Source organism: Oryctolagus cuniculus, chromosome 10 (assembly GCF_051225735.1).
Source record: "Oryctolagus cuniculus isolate XC-2025 breed Fujian yellow rabbit chromosome 10, ASM5122573v1, whole genome shotgun sequence".
In the NCBI taxonomy this organism is placed as follows: domain Eukaryota; kingdom Metazoa; phylum Chordata; class Mammalia; order Lagomorpha; family Leporidae; genus Oryctolagus; species Oryctolagus cuniculus.
Window position 1 is genome coordinate 81,823,321 of NC_142876.1, and position 20,018 is coordinate 81,843,338.

General features: G+C 48.4%; 1 protein-coding gene across 45 annotated transcripts in view; it reads left to right on the forward strand.

The window, feature by feature from the left end:
* The window catches only part of TAFA4 (TAFA chemokine like family member 4), a 259,031-nt gene that overhangs the window by 81,183 nt on the left and 157,830 nt on the right, over window positions 1-20,018 (forward strand). For all 45 annotated transcript variants that reach the window (XR_016214666.1, XR_016214667.1, XR_016214665.1 and 42 more), the window contains 2 exons: window positions 4,469-4,605; window positions 10,218-10,333. Coding sequence is in view for 42 of the 45 variants with exons in the window: in XM_089305943.1 (XP_089162069.1) it covers window positions 4,592-4,605; window positions 10,218-10,333 (130 nt within the window). In the remaining 3 variants the exon portion in view is untranslated. The remainder of the gene's footprint in view (window positions 1-4,468; window positions 4,606-10,217; window positions 10,334-20,018) is intronic.

Sequence of the window (20,018 nt, forward strand, 5' to 3'; positions counted from 1 at the left end):
CACCCTGTGTTTTGACTATTTGAAAAAAATGAGAAATGAGAGGAAAATTTCCAATTAAAAACTGGTCTAAGTCAAAGAAAGGAACGCTCTACAGGAAGGCTAATTAGGTTTGGAGAGACTTGTGGCTGGATTGCCATCACAGCCCACAGGCGTTCAGCCCCAGACCTGGGTGACTTCATTTGGGTGACAGGCCGTGTAGCCACGCTGGATGTTAAGGAGTTTGCTGAGGTTTTCTTGTCTGTAACTCACAGGTTCATTTTCTTTTTTCTTTTTTTTTTTTTTTAAGTATTTATTTATTTGAAAGGCAGAGTTACAGAGAGGCAGAGGCAGAGGCAGAGACAGAGAGGTCTTCTATCCGCTGGTTCACTCCCAGCGACAGCTGGAGCTGCGCCAATCTGAAGCCAGGAGCCAGGAGCTTCTGGGTCTCCCACGCAGGTGCAGGGGCCCAAGCACTTGGGCCATCTTCTTCTGCTTTCCAAGGCCATAGTAGAGCTGGATCAGAAGTGGAGCAGCTGGGACTCGAACCAGCGCACATAAGCATGGCAGTTCTCAGTTAACCCTTCTCACTTAGTGATGATGATCGCTTTTGTAACCCTGATGGTCCCTTGAAGGCTAAAGATTTTCTTCAGGAATGAAATGCACAGTTGGAGGACTGTGACTGTCATGTAAGCCTGGGCTCTGCATTTTAAGAAATGTCAGTTCTTGAAAAGACAGTGTGCGAGCCTTCTATAAACCTAGCGCGTCGGTTTATTTAAACCATCTTGAGCCAGAAGAGCCTTTTCAAGGAACTCGCTACTGCCTCATTTAGATGAGGAGGTACTGGTAGCATGTGCAATTAAAGGGCCATCTTTACAGTTCTCTAATATTTAGTAGACACTGTTATTGTCGTTAATGGCTCATTTACAACATGTTTTAGCATGTGGTAAAATGGTTCAGTAGTAAATTCCTGTCTTTAAGCGAGCAATAAAAAAGCAATTTATGACACGCGCGGAGCACACAGTGGCAGCAGAAGGCACCTGCTTTAACATAGGGCGGTGAGCACGCTCCCAGCGATGAAGCCGTCCCGTGCGTCATGTGATAATTGCAAGTGATGGCGCGATAGAAGCTGCAGCTGTGGAGTGTTGGTAGCCTATTTAAGTAAGTTTACCTTCCTCCAGTTGATTAATACCTGTCTCGCTGCAGAATTTGCTGAGCGGGAGGCTCCAGTGGGTTGTGCGTACTTGGGTAGAAAAGCTGCTTACCAGTTTCCAAAGACCATTCCTTTGTGTTCTTTAAGCAGCTGGAAATGGAGGCATCTTTGCTCATTTCTGCCTGGAGGAATGACCAATTGTTTTCTGTAAGCAAGGTTCACCTGGAAGTTTCCTCTGGTTACTGGATGTCGCCTAGTGGGACTATGTTTTTACTCCATCTTCCTCTTATAAGACCATTTTGGGTTTGCCCAAACCCTGGCTGCTAATTGATGACACAGTGCCCACTTCCCTCTTCTTCTGTCTTGGGTGGAAATTTGTGTGGAGACATCGATTAGCACATGCCTAAGCTCTGCAGGGTGTTCCCTCTTGCATCAGAAGTTGGAGGAATTACTCCTGCTTGTATCCTATTTCCCAGGAGGCTGAGAATAGTGATCGCCAGCCAGCCCTGGAGGTCAGAGATGAGCTGATGGGGAGTCTGGAAACAGCTCATTTGCCCCAACCTCCCCATTCTGCCAGTGATGTAAGATGCAGGTAACTGTGTCTTGTAACTTTAAAAGGAACTTAACTGTTTCACGGTTGAAAGTTTTTAGAATAGAAACACAGGGAGAACATGATGCCGGGGCAGATGAACCCCTGTGGAGTGAGGGTGGGTGTGGCCGGGGCAGATGAACCCCTGTGGAGTGAGGGTTGGTGTGGCCAGAGAGCCTTCAGCGGTCTTCTGAGGGTGCTCTTCCGCCATCAGGGAAAGACGCCCCTAAAGGGTAGTTCTGGGGAAGTCACCCCACTCACGGTGAGGGCAATGGCACAGGGTGAAATGGTGCAGCCTTTCTAGTTCCTTGATGAGATGTCAAGTGTAGGCAGAATTCTTTTGTGTGTAATGTGGCCATGAATTGAATGTTTGAAGAACAGGCTCTCATGTCTGGAAACTTGGTACCAGGAAATAGAAATTGGCATTCCGCTCTTTTGGTAGTAAAAGAGTGACTGTCTCCGCATAATACCGACACATCGGGTGAAAGATGAAAAATCTACCCCGGCGTCCGAACGCTGCATCTTTTTAGTTTGTTCTGAGATTGACTGGGCACGTTTTAAAGGAGTGTTGTTTCAGCCTCGATACGGGCAATGTCTTTCATCATGGAGAATACTGAAAACTCTTTTTAGAAACACATGTTGTTTGCAGCAGGCTGATAGAAAGGACTGTTGAGAGAAATGAAATGACTTCAAGTCAATGCATTTGTTGCCCTATGCAAAATTCTGGACGGGCTTGAATATGTTGAAGTTTGGAAGTGGGGCAGGCATTGTGGTTCAGTTTGGGCTGCCGCTTTGCATCCCATTCAGGGTGCTGGTTTGAGTCTCAGCTTCCAACCCAGCTTTTAGCTGACGCACCCTGTGAGGTAGCAGATGATGGCCCAAAGTATGGGGGTCCCTGCCACTCATGCGGGAGACCCTGGTGGAGTTTTAGCTCCTAGTCTGTCTGTCTGCACTCTGGGAGAATCTGACTACGTGAGTTAGTGCTCAGCCTGAAGTTAAACTCCTGGCTCCTGGTCTGGCATGCAAATGAGTAGATCACATTTCTTTTCACTGATGGATCCATTTTTTAATGAATCAATGAAAGAATACTCAGTGGTTCCTTTTGTTTGAAAACAAGATAAGTATTAGCCGAGAAAGTTCATTTTGATTTCTGATAGGTTTAGAGTTCGTTACAACGGGTTCTGATAACTTACATGGTGTGGCTCTTTCTGATAGCAGAAGGTTACGTTGTGCCTTTGGGTGGACATAGGACAAACGTATTTAATAAAGTTGGAAGATCTGGGAGATAAACAATTTCCAGTCATTTTTTTTCAAGACAACTCATATTCATGCAGTCAATCAAAGCCATTTCACTTCTGTTCAGCTGATCACCCAAGGGCTCCCTCTGTCTCCTGTAGCCCCCCCGGGTGTGAGGGATCTTCAAGTTTATCTTCTATCTGTTCTCTAATCAAACATCCAGAATTACTTGGAGGTTACAGAATGGAAAAAAAAAAAATCGGATTTGGGCCTGGTGTTACATATGGAATGGGTTTATAGGGTTCTAAAGTGATTAGGTTACAAACAATCACTTTTACATTGTATCTGCAACATATATTTGGACATCATTAAGTTTCTCAGCTGGGAGGGATATATTTTTAAGTTGGCAATAGTGGGAGTGGTTTGGGCTGGGTGTTTGGCATAGTGGTTAAGATGCCATTTGGGAAGCCTGCAGGGAGTCCTGACTGCTGTTTGGATCCTGTCTTCCTGCTAATGCACCCTAGGAGGCAGCAGGTGGTGGTCTAAATAGTTGGGTCCCTGCTGCTCATGTGGGCGAGCTGGACTGAGTTCCCTCTCATCTTTTGATTGCTTCTGTGGCCCAGTCCTGACTGCTGTGGGCGTGGGGGAGTGAACCAGTGAATGGGAGCTCTCTTTGTTTCTCTCTCTAATAAAATAAATGAATAAATAAAAAATTTTAAAAATAATGAAAGTGGTGTCATTTCAGGTTCTACTTTCTCTCTCTTATTTTTAATTAATTTTTTTTTTTAATTTTTTGACAGGCAGAGTGGACAGTGAGAGAGAGAGAGACAGAGAGAAAGGTCTTTGCCGTTGGTTCACCCTCCAATGGCCGCCACGGCTGGCGCACTGCGGCCAGTGCATCGCGCTGATCCGAAGCCAGGAGCCAGGTGCTTCTCCTGGTCTCCCATGGGGTGCAGGGCCCAAGCACTTGGGCCATCCTCCACTGCACTCCCTGGCCTTGGCAGAGAGCTGGCCTGGAAGAGGGGCAACCGGGACAGAATCCGGGGTCCGATCAGGACTAGAACCCGGTGTGCTGGCGCCGCAAGTCGGAGGATTAGCCTATTGAGCCGCGGCGCCGGCCCTATACTTTCTCTTAAGGTGGCTTTGGTTGGGAGTCACATGAGTCCTCCTTCTAAAAATATTTTCTCAATGTTTGCAATTTCTGTTTTTGTCCAAAGATCAGTGAAAATGGGTGAAATTTTTCATCTGGAATGGTTTGAGGCTCTCTGTGAAACTGTGAATGCTTCGCTGCGAAGGGAACTTCTTTAAAACTCTGTGGCTGGTTAACCACTGTAGGATGCCGCCATCTTTTCTAATGTTAGGACACTTTACAAACACGGCTGGGTTTTTCTGTCTACTGCTTGCTTGAAACTGCGGGCGACACCTTAAAAACCATTATTTGCTACTGGAAAGCTGTCTCCTTTCCACATTGAGATGCTAATTGATGCCTGTTATTTTTTTCTTTTTAAAAATAGGCCTTCGGTGCTTAGATGAGTTTTTTGGAGCCGCAGAAATGGTTGGCCCTGGCTGCAGATGGGAATTTGGAATCTCTTTGAAATACATCTTGGAATAATTGTGTTTGACCGGAACCAAATCTTATGAAGTCCCCAAGGTAAAATGATTTCAACACATACCTAGAGATGGCATCATGGTGAGGTATTGAAAAATGTAACAAAACTGAGTACCTAAGAGGTGATGCTGACTTACAGAGAGCCTTCTTGGACACGGAATTCCTGGGGTTTTGGAAACTGATCAGTTAATTTGGAAACTGGTCAGCTTTTTAATTTCCATGTTTGTCTTTGAGATGAGATTATTTGTTTGCCAAGCAATGCCTTGCTTTGTTTGGTAGGCGGAAAGGTGAGGAAGATAGAGAATTCTTCCTGAATAGCTTTCCTGCCCTGCCTGGGCATCTAGCCCTGGCGTTTCTGTGGGAAAATCACAGCTGCTCTGAAGTTAGTGCTTCTTTGAGGCGCTGGGAGCCTGTGAGTCCCTGCCCAGGAGCCTGGTGCCTACAGCTGCCCGTGTGTGAAGACGGCAGGTCAGGGTGAGAGAATAGTGTTTGGGATTTGGAATGTTTGCCCTTGAGAGTCTACAAAAAAATTATTTATTTGGTTATATTTACTTAGAGGGGGAGAGAGAGGGGGGGGGAGGTTGCTTGATCTCACCTGCTGGTTTACTCCCTAAGTGCTCACAATGCGGTCTCAGTCTCCCATGTGGGTGGCAGGGACTCGAGGACTTGAACTTTCACCTCCTGCCTCCCAGGGTGCATATTAGCAGGATGCTGGAGTCGGAGGTGGAGCTGAGACTTGAACCCAGGCACTCTGATGTGGGATGCAGGCATCCAAGGAGCATTGTAACCACTGTTCAACACCTGTCCCTTCCAATCTCATTTCAGTGAGCTTGGTGTGGGCTTCTTACACGTCAGGAGAGGGGGTCGTCACTTGAGGCTGTCTCCCACAGTCCTGCAGAGTCAGTCATGCATACACCATGGGGTGTTGCGTGTGAAAATGGAGGCAGTGGGTACTGTGATGCACTGGCCCGATGACCTCCAGGAATGAAGGATTTACTGCCCCTCGGAGGACTGGCAGGAACTCACCCACAGCTGTCAGCCCGCTCCGAGAATTGCCCTCGACTAAAAGATCCACCTTGCCCCAGGGACCACCTGTTTTTAGGAGCACCTTACAGTGGATCAAAGACCAACAGGGCTGTGTGAAGGCCTGGCCCCTCTTCGCAGGTTGGGGCCACTAAGAATGGGCATTCTGGCTTTGGAACTGTCCAGAGGGTTGTCTAAGGCCCTTTCTTCTCTCTATCCTCTCTCTCTCTCCTTTTTCCACCCACTATAAGTAAAGACCCCAAGATCACGCCTCAGTCAAGCTCCTATGCACTGACTTCGATATCAGAGGTGGCTTCCCCAAGGATCTGGCCTTTGCCACTCAGACCAATACAGACATAATCTTCAGATTGGGCAAAATGCAATCAAGGGCACTGATAAACAGATGGAGGCTGAGTTTTCTTTGTAGGTTAGGTGGGAGAGATGATAGCTGCCTTGAAAGGCTTAGTCTGAAGTTGGACTCCATCAGCTGGGTGGGGACATTGTGGATGGTTACAGGGGAGCTGGGCCACCAAGCAGGAACATGATCAGTGCTACCAGGCTTCGGAGAGAAGGAGTAATAAGCCAGTAGAGACCTGAGCAGGTGGAAATTGGCCTAGGAACAGGAAGGTGAACTTTGGAGTTAGGTTGAGCCAGGGGGTTTGAACAAGGAGAGTGAACAGTCTGAGCTTCTCAAGGGACAGGCCCATGCCCTTTGGTACAGTTTCCCTGGGGGGACCCATTTTCAGTGATACATCTCAAGATGTATTGTCAAGATGCTTGTCAACTTAGACCCAGGGCATGGACTGTAGACCTGGCTGGACCTTTGTGGATCAAGTGCATGGACAGGCTTTTTCTGTGGTGGACAGAATCCTAGAGAGGTCCTCAGGATGTGCACCCTCTTGTGTATGTGCCCTGGGTCATCTCCTCCCCTTGCATGTATAGTGATTGTCAGGCTTGCTCTTTTCATTAGGTTTTAGTTGTTTGGCACAGGTGAAAGAATCTGCACTATACAAATTGTCATCTCAAATCAATTGACTGAGTTCATCCAAAGGCAGATTTTTCTGGGTGGGCCTGACCCTATCAGGTGAACTTGAGAAAGGGATGATGCTTCCCTGGAAGAAGGGCTTGGAACCATGAAGGAGAAGGGAGACGGAATGTGGCAAAGCCGTGAGTGCAGCCTGCAGGGGCTGCGGGCCATTCCTGGCTGGTGGCGAGGACATGAGGCCCAAAGTCAGAGTCCCAAGGAAACGGATCTTGATGAGAAGCCGAGGGCGCTAGGAAGTGGTCTTTCCCCAAGCTGAGCCTGCAGATGAAGCCACACCCTGCTGACACCTGGGTCAGCCTGATGGCTCCCTAAATAGAGGCCCCAGCTAGAATGTGCCGGACTCCTGGCTTCCAGAAAGAGAGAAGAGACTCGGGTGCTTTGACACTGTTCAAGTTTGATAACTTGCCCCTGAATTCCCAAACGTACTGAACTTAGGCAAATGCATGGTGCCTCTCTGCTTTGAAGGGCCTGTGTGGGTTTGCATTTCCCAGGGCATGTCTTCCAACTCCAGTGCACACGCAGAAGGGGGCAGGATGTCCAGAATCAATTTGAAAGGCAACAAAGAATAGAACATGAGATAGTATTGTATCCTCATGGTATCAACTCTGTCATTTAGGGAAAACAAAGAGGTTCACAGTTCTGTATTTGAAAATTATTTGTGAGGCTGCAGCAGGTAAGACATAGATATTCCATCTGCTGACGCACTTCCCAAGTGGATACTGAGAAGTTGATCCAGGTCTACCATGCAGGTGGCAGGAAACCCATCACTCCAGCCATCGCTACCACCTCCCAGGACCTGCATGAGCAGAAAGCCAGAGTGAGCAGCCACTACCAGGTATCAAACCTAGGTGCTTGGCTGTGGGGTACTGAGCAGGTGCCTTCACTGCTCAGCTAAATGCCCAACCCCATTGATGAAGTTTTTTAATGGCATCCTCTGTTTTACACAGTACATTTCAAAAAATCCAGTATTTAATCTCAGTGTCAGTTACTGATAGAATTGTTAGAAAGGCTTTTATCTTAGCCCAAGGTCAGAAATTCAAAGGGTGGCCAGTGTTGTTGCATAGCAGGTAAAGCCACTGCCTGAGATGCTAACATTCCTTATGGGCATCAGTTTGAGTTCTGGTGGCTCCACTTCTGATCCAGCTCCCTGCTAATGTGCCTGGGAATGCAGTGGAAGATGGTCCACGTACTTGGGCCCCTGCACCCATGTAGGAGACCTGGTAGAAGCTCCTGGCTCTTGACTTGGATCTGGTCCAGCCCTGGCCATTAGGGCCGTTTAGGGAGTGAATCTGCAGATGGAAGATCTTTCTCTTCCTCTGCCTCTCCCTCTCTGTAACTCTGACTTTCAAGCAAATAAATAAATCTTCGAAGGGCACTAGTGAATGAGTTGGGCTGGCTGGGCGCATGGCATTGGAGAGGTGGAGAGTGTGGAGCGCCGCCTAGGGCAGCTGCCACCACCCAGCCTGGTATGCGGGACAGAAATGCCAAAAAGGGACAATTTGAAAGCATCAGAGCAACAGAGTGTTAGTTTTCTCGTGCTGTATAACGTGTGACCCTACTCGGCCATTTAAGGTGGTTGTAAAACAGTCCAAAAGGTAAAAGGAAGGCAGTGCTTTGTGCCACCTTTAGCACCCAGGTCTTCAAAGATGGTCTTGGGATCTTTGCCTGGCCTGGCTGCTGCAGAGGCAGACCAAGTCTGAAGTCATTGAGCAATAGGACACCTTCTTAGTGAGATCTGGTTGGCTGAACTGTGGGAGGCCAAGGGAGAGAGCCTGGGCCTGGAAGTGTGAGGTGCGCACGTGGGTCCCCTGAGGCTGTGTGGGGCAGGAAGTTGGGTTCTGGCAGAGGCACTGCTGGGTGACTGGCAGCTGCCAGAGATGCTGCCTCGGAGTCCTGCTCATAGCGCTGCCCCCGGAGGAGCCCGCATCACGGCTGTTTCATCATCTGCCGTGTGTGCTCTTGGCCATTTTGTTCACAGCTAGCTCTCCCTATCCAGGTCTTCTGCCATGTGTGGATTCAACCCACAGCAGTTCAAAAGTAGTTTTTCAAAAATGGCGTCTGGGGACTGGCAGTGCTGTTTCGATTCCCGGCTGCTCCACTTCCAACCCAGCTCCCTGCCAATTCTCCTGGGAAGGTAGTGGAAGATGGCTCAAGTACTTAGTCTGTCCCCTCCCACCCCCCAATGTGGGAGACCTGGAAGGAGTTCCTGGTTCCTGGCCTTGGCCGGGCCCAGCCCTTGCTTTCATAGGCATTTAGGGAGTGAACCAGCAGATGGGAAGATCTGTCTCCCTCTCTCTCAGTTGCCCTGCCTTTCAAATAACCAAATAAATATTTTAAAAAATGGCATCTGCATTGAACATGTGAAGACTTTTGCATGTCATTTATTCCCTAAGCAACGCAGCATAACAATTATTCATAGAGAGCTTATATTAGGTATTGTGAGTCATTTAGAGATGCCTCGGTGTGTGCAGGAAGCTGTCTGTCCACTGCATGCCCCTCCTACATCAATTTATAAAAGAGACTGGAACTTCTGTGCAGTTTGGTGCCTGTGGTGCCTGTGGGGCTTTGGGATCCGTACCCCGAAGACACCGAAAGGAGGACTGCTTAGGTCCGTCCTGGTGCTAAGAGGCATCAGGAGAGATGTGCCAGGCGGAACCTCCTATCCCTAGAGTTCTCAATGCCAGGTGCCCTGACTGTTGCTTGAAAATTTAATTAAAAAAAAAAAAAAAAGGGAAACAAAGTTAATCAAGTTCCATAATTCTCTGATGTTAAATAAATAGGGTAGGAAATTAGGAGACTGGGAACATGCATTTTTGCTACCCTGCTTTCAGTTTCATTTTAGAACTGTTGATGGGATCACAGTGTGACAGTTGATGGGCAAACTGTTTCAGTCCTGCTTGTCAACTGTCTGGCTCTCTGTGTTCAGGACAGTGCAGCTTGTAAAACACCTTTGCTGATTTGTAAGGGTGGGATTCACTGCCCAAATGCCTACAACAGCAAAGGCTGGGCCCAGGCAGAAGCTGGCAGCCAGGAAGTCCATCCGGGTTTCCCACGTGGGTGGCAGGGGCCCCAGCACTCATGAGGTTGAATTTATTTTCTGTGCACCTGTACTTGCCGTACTCCTCACTTAACTTCGAGATCGGCTCAATAAACTCTGGGTGTGGTCTTCCAGAGGAGGGGGCCTTGCAAACAGCAAAGGAAACCAGGAGAAAGCTCTCGGGCCACATGCACGAAATTTCTCTGGGTTCTTCCTGATACAGGAGCCACGTTTATTTGAGTCCCGCTCTAAGTGTGTAACCTGCACATCTCGCGATATCAAATAAAATCCAGCATCCCTGCTGCATTGCTGCATCTTGGGGACTGGTCAGTGGTCTCCTCACTGGGGCATGCTGCTCACTTGCAGCACTCTTAATTGCAAAAGGTGTTGATTGAAAATTGAGTTCCTGTGTGGTGTGAATTGGGTTTGATCTGCCTCCGGTTTTCCTGGGCTGGGGATCTCCTGTTGTCTCCACCTCATGGGGTGGGGCCTTGCTGGGAGCCTTGCCTCACCCAGTGCCTGCTGACCCGAGCCCTGCTTTCTCTCCAGGATGCGAGTGTGTGCCAGGTCAATGTTGCTGTCGCACTGGCTCTTTCTGGCCTACGTGTTGGTGGTGTGCTGTAAGCTGACGTCCGCCTCGAGCCAGCACCTCCGGGGACACGCAGGTAAGGCCTCTAGGCTCGCCGTGCGCTGTGGATATCAGTTAACAAAACCCTTTTCAAGGCATAGGTAATTGACAAGGGGTTTTGATGCTGCAGTAAGTAACCAGAGGGGGCACTGGATTCAGCGGAGAGGGCGATGTCCCAATTTGGTGCCTGGCCAGCTTTCTGACATGTTTCCTAGGCTTTTTTACCTTTGCTCCATCTGAGTAGGCTTCTGGTTTTGCAGGTCTCTCCCCCAAAGGGTCCCAGAAAGCCGGCGGCAGTATTGTGGTGTGTGCAGTTTCTTGAGCAGCTAGATCTCTGGTGCTCAGCTTCAGGCAATGCGTGGCCGGAGCGAAGGGAACTTTCCGATAATTCGAGCTGTAGGGGTGGGGCAAGATGCTGACTGATTCAAAAGGAGAAGAAAGGAAAGAAAAGGAAAGCTGGGGGACTTGGGCGTGGAATGGGCTGTGTCTACAGCTGTAACTGTAGGGATGGTTGGTTCTCACTGGAGATCAAAGCTGTCGGCTAAAGATGTGTCGATGAGTTGGTGTACGGGTGTGCTTGTGCGTCTTCCCCGCTTTCCGTGTTACATCTGTGTCTACAGTGACACCGGCTTGGCGGTGGGTGTTTGGCCTCGTGGTTAAGTCAACAACAGGAGTCACTGTGTACTTACTCCTCATGTGGGATCTCTGTCCTTGATGTGTTGTCCAATGTGAATTAATGCTATAACTAGTACTCAAACAGTATTTTACACTTTATGTTCTGTGTGGGTGAAAACTGATGAAATCTTTACTCAATATATACTAAATTGATCTTCTTTATATAAAGATAAATGAAAATGAATCTTGAGAGCCGGCGCTGCGGCTCACTAGGCTAATCCTCCACCTAGTGGCGCCGGCACACTGGGTTCTAGTCCAGGTCGGGGCGCCGGATTCTGTCCCGGTTGTCCCTCTTCCAGGCCAGCTCTCTGCTATGGCCCGGGAGTACAGTGGAGGATGGCCCAAGTGCTTGGGCCCTGCACCCCATGGGAGACCAGGAGAAGCACCTGGCTCCTGCCTTCGGATAAGTGCTGTGTGCCGGCCGCGGCGGCCATTGGAGGGTGAACCAACGGCAAAGGAAGACCTTTCTCTGTCTCTCTCTCTCTCACTGTCCACTCTGCCTGTAAAAAAAAAAAATGAATCTTGATATGAATGGAATGGGAGAGGGAGCAGGAGATGGGAGGGGTGCGGATGGGAGGGAAGTTATGGGGGGGAAAAGCCATTGTAATCCATAAACTGTACTTTGGAAATTTATATTTACTAAATAGAAGTTTAAAAAAAAAAAGAAATCTCTCTTCCTCCTCCTTCTCCTTCCTTTCTCTGTCTCTTTCTCTTCATCTCTTCTCTATACACACACACGTGTGTGTGTATATATATTTATATATCTCAATTTTTAGAAAAACTGATAACAGACTAGGAAATTTCCTAATGAATTACTTTCCTGAATAATCCACATGTGTCACTGGGCTGATTCCTACATAGATTAAATGTACTGTCCTTCGCTGTGGCAGTCTGATACACAACAGTGCCAAAAATGTTTGACTTCGTGGCGAAAGGGTGACTCTTGAACCCTAAAACGTGTGTGTCAGAATTGAGAGCCCTGTCCAGAAGGTCGTATGCCTGCATGGGTTCAGGGGCTCTCTCTACTTCCAGGTACTTGTCATGCTTTTTCCATTGTCAGTCTGGTATTTTAAAGTTCGCCGTGATTTTAGGTATGAGTTAATTTTTCAAAGCTCTCAAAATTCAGTTTGCCCTGCTCAAGTGACAGTTCAAAGTTGAGAAAAATGATTGAAGTTTTAATGACTCGGCATAAAATCAATACTCCCTGGTTGTGGAAGGGTGCCCACAGCTGGCTGGTTTTGTTCTGTGTATCCTGTGATGAGTTTGTTGACAGAGATAGAATGGGTGCCTGTTTAATATAGGTCTTTAAACTTCTTTGTAATGATTAGTAAGGCAGAAAGATGGATACATAGATATTCTATCCAGTGGGTTGTTCCCTTAATGCACACAACAGCTGGGGCTGGACCAGGCTGAAACCAGGAGCTCGGAACTTGGCTATAGAGTCCTCTGTGTAGGTGGCAGGGCTTCAAGTTCATGAGCCATCACTGTCTCCACAGGGTGTGCACGAGCAGGAAGCTGGATCAGAAGCAGAGCCAGGACCCAAACCTGGGGCTGTGAGACAGGATGCTGCTATCCCAGGCTGCGACTTCCTCTGACCCAGTTGCCGGCCCCAAAAGCCGTCTTTGCTTAGTGAGTCAGGCCAGTGGATAATGCGTCCAGTTAGCAGCAGCAGATCCCGGGAGCGAGGCTGCAGTGGAGGATTGTGGGAGAAGCTATGGAAACTCGAAGGAGACGAAACAGGACTGAAGTGTCCATTTTTTCTCTGTGGCCAATCCTTGTGTGATGAGTTTCTGAAATTGGGAAATGCATAACCACCTGAAATTAGGAAAGGCAGAATCCTATAGGTCAATCTAAATTAAGATTGGGTTCATGTACCCAGGAAATTCCTGTGGACTCTCCTGTGTGTGCAAAAGCCCGAGAGTTGCAGGATGGGGCAGGCTCTGAGTGAAGCCTTGGCAGATTCCGCTAAAGGAATAGTCCTGTCCTCCTGGAATTTCTAGGGGATTCTATTTGGATTCTCAGCACACGCGCTGCTCTGGTTTGTGGTGTTTCTTTGGCTGTGGGGGATTCCTCTTGCTTTCATCTTTGGAACTGAAGTCCCCATCGTCTCGCATCTTAAGAACCATCAAAGGCACGAGGGCCGATTCCTGTCCCCAGGAGGCTCTGAGCCTGCGTGCTGCCTGCAGATCCGCCTGCACCAAAGCAGCCTTTGCCTGCAAGGACCTGCATGGCCGACCTTTCTGGACTGGCACAGCCTCACGTCCCTGCTGAGAGCCAGGGCGCCGGGGCATCCTGCAGGTCCCTAAGCTGTACTTTTGTGCCTGTGGTGTGCTGGCCACTAAATGAGTGTTTATTAATAAGCTGATTAATTTTGACTGTTTGTCACTACACCATCCATTATGCAGGTGTTTGCTGGTACTAAAAATTCCACTGAACAACCCAGGCAGGTGCACAGTTTGTATCTTTTGTTTAAAATTTAAAAAAAAAAATTATTTTCATTTTATTTAAAACACAGAGCTATCTGTCTTTCATCTGTTTATTTGCTCCCCAAATGCCCACAGCAGCTGGGGCTGAGCCAGGACAAAGTCAAGAACTTGGAACTTGATCTGGGTTTCCCATGTGTGTGGCAGGGACCCAGATACTTGAGCCATTACCTTCTGCCCTACAGAGTGAATGTTAGTAGGAAGCTGGATCAGAAGTGAAGACAGGACTCGAACCCAGATGCTCTGATGTGGGCTGCTTCCTCCCATGCAGTGTCTTCACCATGCCAAACTCCCACATATAGATCTATATATAGGTTTGGGATATATATAGGTTTGGGATATATATATATATCCCATATATGTTTGTTTATTTTTAAAGATTTATTTATTTGAAAGGCAGAGTTACAGAGAGGCAGAGGTGCATGTGGGAGAGAATCTTCCATCCCCTGGTTCACTCCCCAAATGGCTGCAACAGCTGGACCTGGGCTGATCCAAAGCTAGGATCCAGGAACTTCCTCTAGCTCTCCCCTGCAGGTATAGGAACCCAAGGCCTTGGGCCATCCTTCACTGCTTTCCCAGGCCATAGCAGAGAGCTGGTTTGGAAGTGGAGCAGCCAGGACTGGAACCAGTGCCTTATGGGATGCCAGCACTGCAGACAGCAGCTTTACGCGCTGTGCCACAGCGCCAGCCCCCCTAAACATATTTTCTCTGGGCTTTTTGTTGAGTATTGTGCCAGTACATACATACACACGAATAATGATCCCTGTGCACTGCGTTGTGTAGCTTGCTGTTTTCTTCCCCATGTAACAGTAGATTTTAGAAGCTTTTTCACTTGAATACTTAGAAATCTCTATCACTCTTTAACACTGCACGGTCATCTGTTGTCTAGATGTGCCATTAATGACTTGGCCACTCCCGATTTGGGGTTTAGGTAGCTTGTGACTAGACTTGTACAAGCGTGGATGACCTGAGTCCACATGAAATTTTGCTAGTGAGTTACGGTACCTGTGAATGTTTGAGTCAGAATAGGACAGTTGCTATTGGTTCTGTAGGTACTAAGCCAAAATACACACCAGCTCCAGCAGAGCCTCTGGCTCACGTGTAGCGGGTGGGTGACCACGTCAGCTGGGCAGTCCTCTTCTGCTGCCCAGTTGTTCGGAATCCCTGGTGGTGGACACTCTGCTGCCTTAAACCTCTGGCTTCCCAAGGTGACCCGAGGTGGGGCGGTCTCCGTTCCAGCGTTGATGGGCCTTGTCTGCGTGCATGTGGCATCACTTAGGCTGTCTTACCATTGGCTAGAGCTTGGTCTCACAGCCACACCTGACTGCGAGGGGCCCTGGGGGCCATACTGTAGCTGTGGGCCCCAGAGGGAGAGGAGAGTTTTGGTGAACACTTTCAGCCTCTGACACAGTGCTTTTAGTGTTAGGAGAGGGCCGAAGAGTCTTCCCCGAGGCTTTGCCTTGGTTCGCGCAGGACAATCAGGTCTGGTTTGCCCATACCCTCATCAGTCTGGGTGCTGTCATGTTTTGCAGTTCTGCCTGTAAGGTACTGAAAATCACTGTCTCATTTTGCCACCTTGAGTCTCTCTTTGCCTCATGATTGTCTTTATAATGTCACGAGATTCTTTGTTTTCTTTTGAACTATTTACCCTGTATCCATTTTTCTGTTGACTTTATTGTTAACTGGCGATTTGCCAAAGCTCTTTGTAAATTGAAGACAGGGCAGCATTTGGGCTGCTCCTTTGCTTGCTCCTCCCTGCTTTTCCTCCCATCCCCCTCATTCCATCCATCCTCCCTGATGACCAGCAGGGGTGGAAGGTCCAAGCCTCCTGCAGTGAACACACACGCTGGAGGAGGCCCATGATTGGATGCTGGGGGTTGGGGGGCTGTGTACTGAGATGCTCAGCTCAGCACTCAGCTCAGCGACTCCAGGCAGAGCTGGGCCTAACAGGGGTGTAGCTTAGGGGGCTGGGAGGCTGGAGGCAGGAGCACAGTGCAGAGTGTTCCGAGGAAGCTGGGGATGCACACCCAGAGGACTCTGAAATGGTCCCCGGGGCTCTGCATTAGTGCTGCCCCATTAAAGGAGCAGCAGCACCAGGAAACAGCAGTTAGAAGCTGCTGAGACATTCCAAAGGGCTCGGGCTGTGTAAGCAAGGGGATGTTTAGTCCTGGTCTCCTGCTGGCTGCCTGAGACAGTGATGGAGGCAGGAAGGTGGGAGTCTACCCTCACTTTCGGGAGATAGGGAGTTAGGTTTGGATTGAAGATTAAATTGTAGTCTTGAGTATTATGCCATTATTCCGATCTGGTCATGACATGTGGTAGACACTATCAAATAATCACCTTGTGCCCTATAAATATGCATGTTAGGATGTGTCAACTAAAAACTTAAAGCGCACACAATTTTCATGGAGTGTGTGTGCGGGGGAAACTTTCTTGAAAGGAAAAGGCATTGATGAACTTCCACAGGAGTCCGGAGATCATATTTTTAAGGAATTATGCAAGCAACTACTTTTGTTGTTTGAAAATTCTGTTCACCAAAACAGCTGAGCAGGAGACCACATAGAAGACTGTGTAGCCCCAAGCCATGGAAAAGGACCAATTAGCAGGTTCTTTATCTAAAAGTGATATAAGAATTGCCCCCCAAAATATACTGGAATGTGGCCCCCTTAAAGTTCCCCAAAAGTCCCACCTGGGGTGCCATATGAAACTGGAATTTGGGGTGCCATATGATATCACCATAAGCTTATTAATAAATTCCCAGGATTAATAAGCCCTTGTGGGTTCTTGCCTAATAGAGAATTCTGAATACCAACATAAATGAATGAGGCAGCGTGGTACATTTTAAACTTTTATTCAGTGTGAAAGATGCACAGGAGAGTGAGGCCCTGCCTACAGGAGAGAGCTAAATCTGCCAGGAACCAGCCGTGTGGAGGAGTATCTAGGCCAGGAAGCATGGGGAGGGGTGGCCCAAAGGCCACACACCTGGCTGCAGCAACCTCTGTACTTGCAAGAGGCCAAGGAAAGGAAGGGCGGGGCACTCAGTGTCCCAGGCTTTTAATCCACTTCCAAAGGGGAGTGGTTAATTAACCTGATTGGCCCAGCGGGTGCTCAGGTGTGACCAGGTAGGGGCATGCGGTCACACAGGGGTGTGGTGAAGGCGTGGTCTTCCAGCTCACAAACCTAATCCATTTTAACCTGTATGCCTGCCTACATCAAAAGGAAACCAAGGTTAACGGATTTCGCCAGTATTTTCTCCTTTTCTTCTTTTTTTTTTTTGGCCTGTAAACACATCATTTCCCCACAAGAGGGCAGCAAACACAGTGCAGTGGAAAGATGTTGGCTGAAAAGCTGTCTCAGAAACTCTAGAGTGGGTGGAATCCATCCTTGGGCGATCTTTTAGGAAGCCTCATTTATTCTGAACTTGGTGAAGTTGACACAGGAAGCATCCGGCGTCCTTTTTCTTTATCCTGGGGAACTTTTGGACACTTTAAAACATGTAAAGTTTCCCTCTAAAGAGAGAGGCATAGCTGCTTTGCTGAGGGAGCCAAGAGGGCTGGAGAACAGGGTGCTGCAGACCGACAAGTTCATCTCAGGGGCTCCTTTTCCCCAGGGAGCTTGAATGTGACCTGGACCTTGGAGTCTCAATTCCACCAAGTGCTGTGGTACCCGGTGGATGTCTAATATTTTCTGTGTAATTGAGAGGCCCTGAAGACCCAGAGCACTTCCAGGAATGAGCAGCAGGGGGAATCAGGTGTCAGGAGACTAGGCTCAGTAGTCCTGCTTCTGCCACAGCTTCTGGCTGTGTGACCTTGCCCAGGCCCTTGGGCCTCTCTGAACCCATTTCATCATCTGTAAAAATGGAAATAGGTACGTGCCTGCTTTAAGTGTGGTTGTTGCGTTCACTAAGTAAGAAAATGTAGGTAAAGGGATTAGCACATAGTATACATTCAATAAGCAGCAGCTGTTTTCATAGTGAAAGGCATCAGGATGAGAAGGAGGCTGGAAAGTTTCACATTAAAGGCATGGTGGAGGGACTGGTGCTGTGGTGAAGCGAGTAAAGCTGCCGCCTGCAGAGCCAACATCCCATATGGGAGCCGGTTCGAGTCCTGGCTGCTCCACTTCCAACCCAGATCTCTGCTATGGCCTGGGGAAGCAGTAGAAGATGGCCCAAGTCCTGGAAGGAGACCTGGAAGAAGCTCCTGGCTCCTGGCTTCAGATTGGTGCAGCTCCACCTGTTGCGGCCAATTGGGGAGTGAACCAGCAGATGGAAGACCTCTCTCTCTTTGCACCTCTCCTTCTCTGTCTGTGTAACTCTTTCAAATTAATCTTTAAAAAAATAAAGGCATGGTGGAGGCCTTGGGTAGATGTGGAGAGATCAGGATCAAGGGCTTAAGGTTGGAAGCTTTGTGATATATGACATGAAAGGGCTAATTTTTCATTGTTCTGAAAAGCAGGATGAAGAGAGGTGTTTGATGAAGTGTGAGGTTTAGCTCAATCTTAAAGAAGGAGAGAAGGCTTTCAGGTGCCTGGGAGCAGAGTGACCTGGGTAGGGGGCCCGAGAGCCTTCTGACTTGCTGACCACAAGCCCCATCTGCCGCCCAGGGGCCCCCTCACTGACAGGGATCTGGTGTCAGGAGCTGTGGGGGTCTGGGATTTTACCCTCCTTGATAGCTCAGGGGTGAGTTGGTTCTAGGTGCATGGATGCTGGCAGAAGACGAGAGCTACCTGGGTTAGAGACAGAGGCGCCATAGCCCAGTTAGCAGCTCAAGCTTCCAGTTGCCTTCAGTCCTTCTATATCTGGGGAGATTCTCAAAACCTTTTTGGGACCCACATCTCTTCCTCCTTAAAGTGAGGATAATATAATAATAATAAAAAATAGAGGCCAGCATTGTGCTGCAGCAGGCTGAGTTACTGATTGCAATGCCAGCATCCCATGTTGGAGCACCATTCCAGACCCAGCTACTCTGCCTCAGATCCAGCTCCCTGCTAATGCACTGGGGAAGCAGGGAATGCGGGTTCAAGTGTCTGAGTTCCTGTCTCCCAGGTGATGGGAGTCTTGCACGTAGTTCCTGGCTTCCAGCTGCACCCTGGCCCAGCCCTGGCTGTTGCGGCCATCTGGAGAGTAAACAAGCTGAGGAAAGATGGCCCTCTCACTCCTCCTCTCCCTCTGCCACTTTGCCTTTCAAATAAATAAATCTTAAAAAAGAAAATAGCTTAAAAAGATAGTAAAAATCTTGGTAGATTTGTAATGAGGAGTGTGTGTGGAAAGTGCTGACAACTGTGTGTGTCTAGTAAGTTCTCAGTCAATGGTAGTCATCTTTATTGAGACTTGCCTTGTCCATTTCTTTGTTTTCTTTTTAAAAATTACCTGTATATTTTAATGGCAGAGAGGGACAGACAGACCGACTGACCAACCAATAGACACAGGGTTCACACCTGCTGCTTCAGTTCCCAAATGCCTGCGATGGTCAGGGCGGGGCTGAAGCAAGGAGCCAGGAACTCCATTTGGATTTCCTGTGTGGGTGGTAGGAAACTGATTTCTTCTTCTTCTTTTTTTTTAAGATTTATTTATTTTGAAAGCAGGGTGGAGAGAAAGAGAAAGAGAAAGAGGGGGGTAGGGGGAGGGGGAGGGAGAGAGAGGGAGAGGGAGAGAGAAGGGGAGGGAGAGGGAAGGGGAGAGGGCGGGAGACGGAGGGAGAGGGAGATGAAAGGAGAGGGAGGGAGGGAGGGAGAGAGAGAGATCTTCCATTTACTGGTTCACTCCTCAGATGGCTGCAACAGACAATGCTTGGCTAGGCCACCATTATCCAGGAGCTTCATCTTGGTCTCCCACATGGGTAGCAGGGGCCCAAACACATGGGCCATTTCTGCTGCTTTCCCAGGCCATTAGCAGGATCAGAAGTGGAGCAGCCGGGACATGAACTGGCACCCTTATGGGATGCCACTGTCACAGGCAGCGGCTTTACCTGCTACTCCACAATACCAGCCCCGCTGCAGTTACTCTGGAGATGGGATTGACTATTCCAGCTGAAATTTTCTGTAAGAAAGCTCTGCTTCCTTCAAGGGTAACGAGTGAGTGGAAACATAGCCTCTGCTACTGTACTTTTTTGATTGAGGCTTAAATGTGAGGCACTGTTTGTGAAAATGATAAAACTGCATGTGTAAGCTAGCTGCAGGCTGAAGTGGGTTGGGCTTGCACCTGTGCTTTTGAGAAATGACTTGCTTGTGTTGCTACAATTCTGACACTAGGGGGTAGGCAAGGCTTAGAATAACAGAATAGAACCATGTCGGTGATTTTGAATGTTCTCACAGCCACATTATAAGAAAGTGTGAAGAAACAGATGAAATCATTCTTATCAAGATGTTTTATTTAACCCAATAGATTCAGCATATCATCATTTCAACGTTTAGCCCCAGCCACATTCACGCCGTCATCTGCTGCACACGGCCAGAACCCTTTGCACTGATCAGGGCAAGCTAGTCACTTAGGTCTTCATGGTGCTTGCTTAAAGATTTGGAATGGAGAGTTGCTTGTATTTTTGTGGGTCAGCCATAGGCCCATTG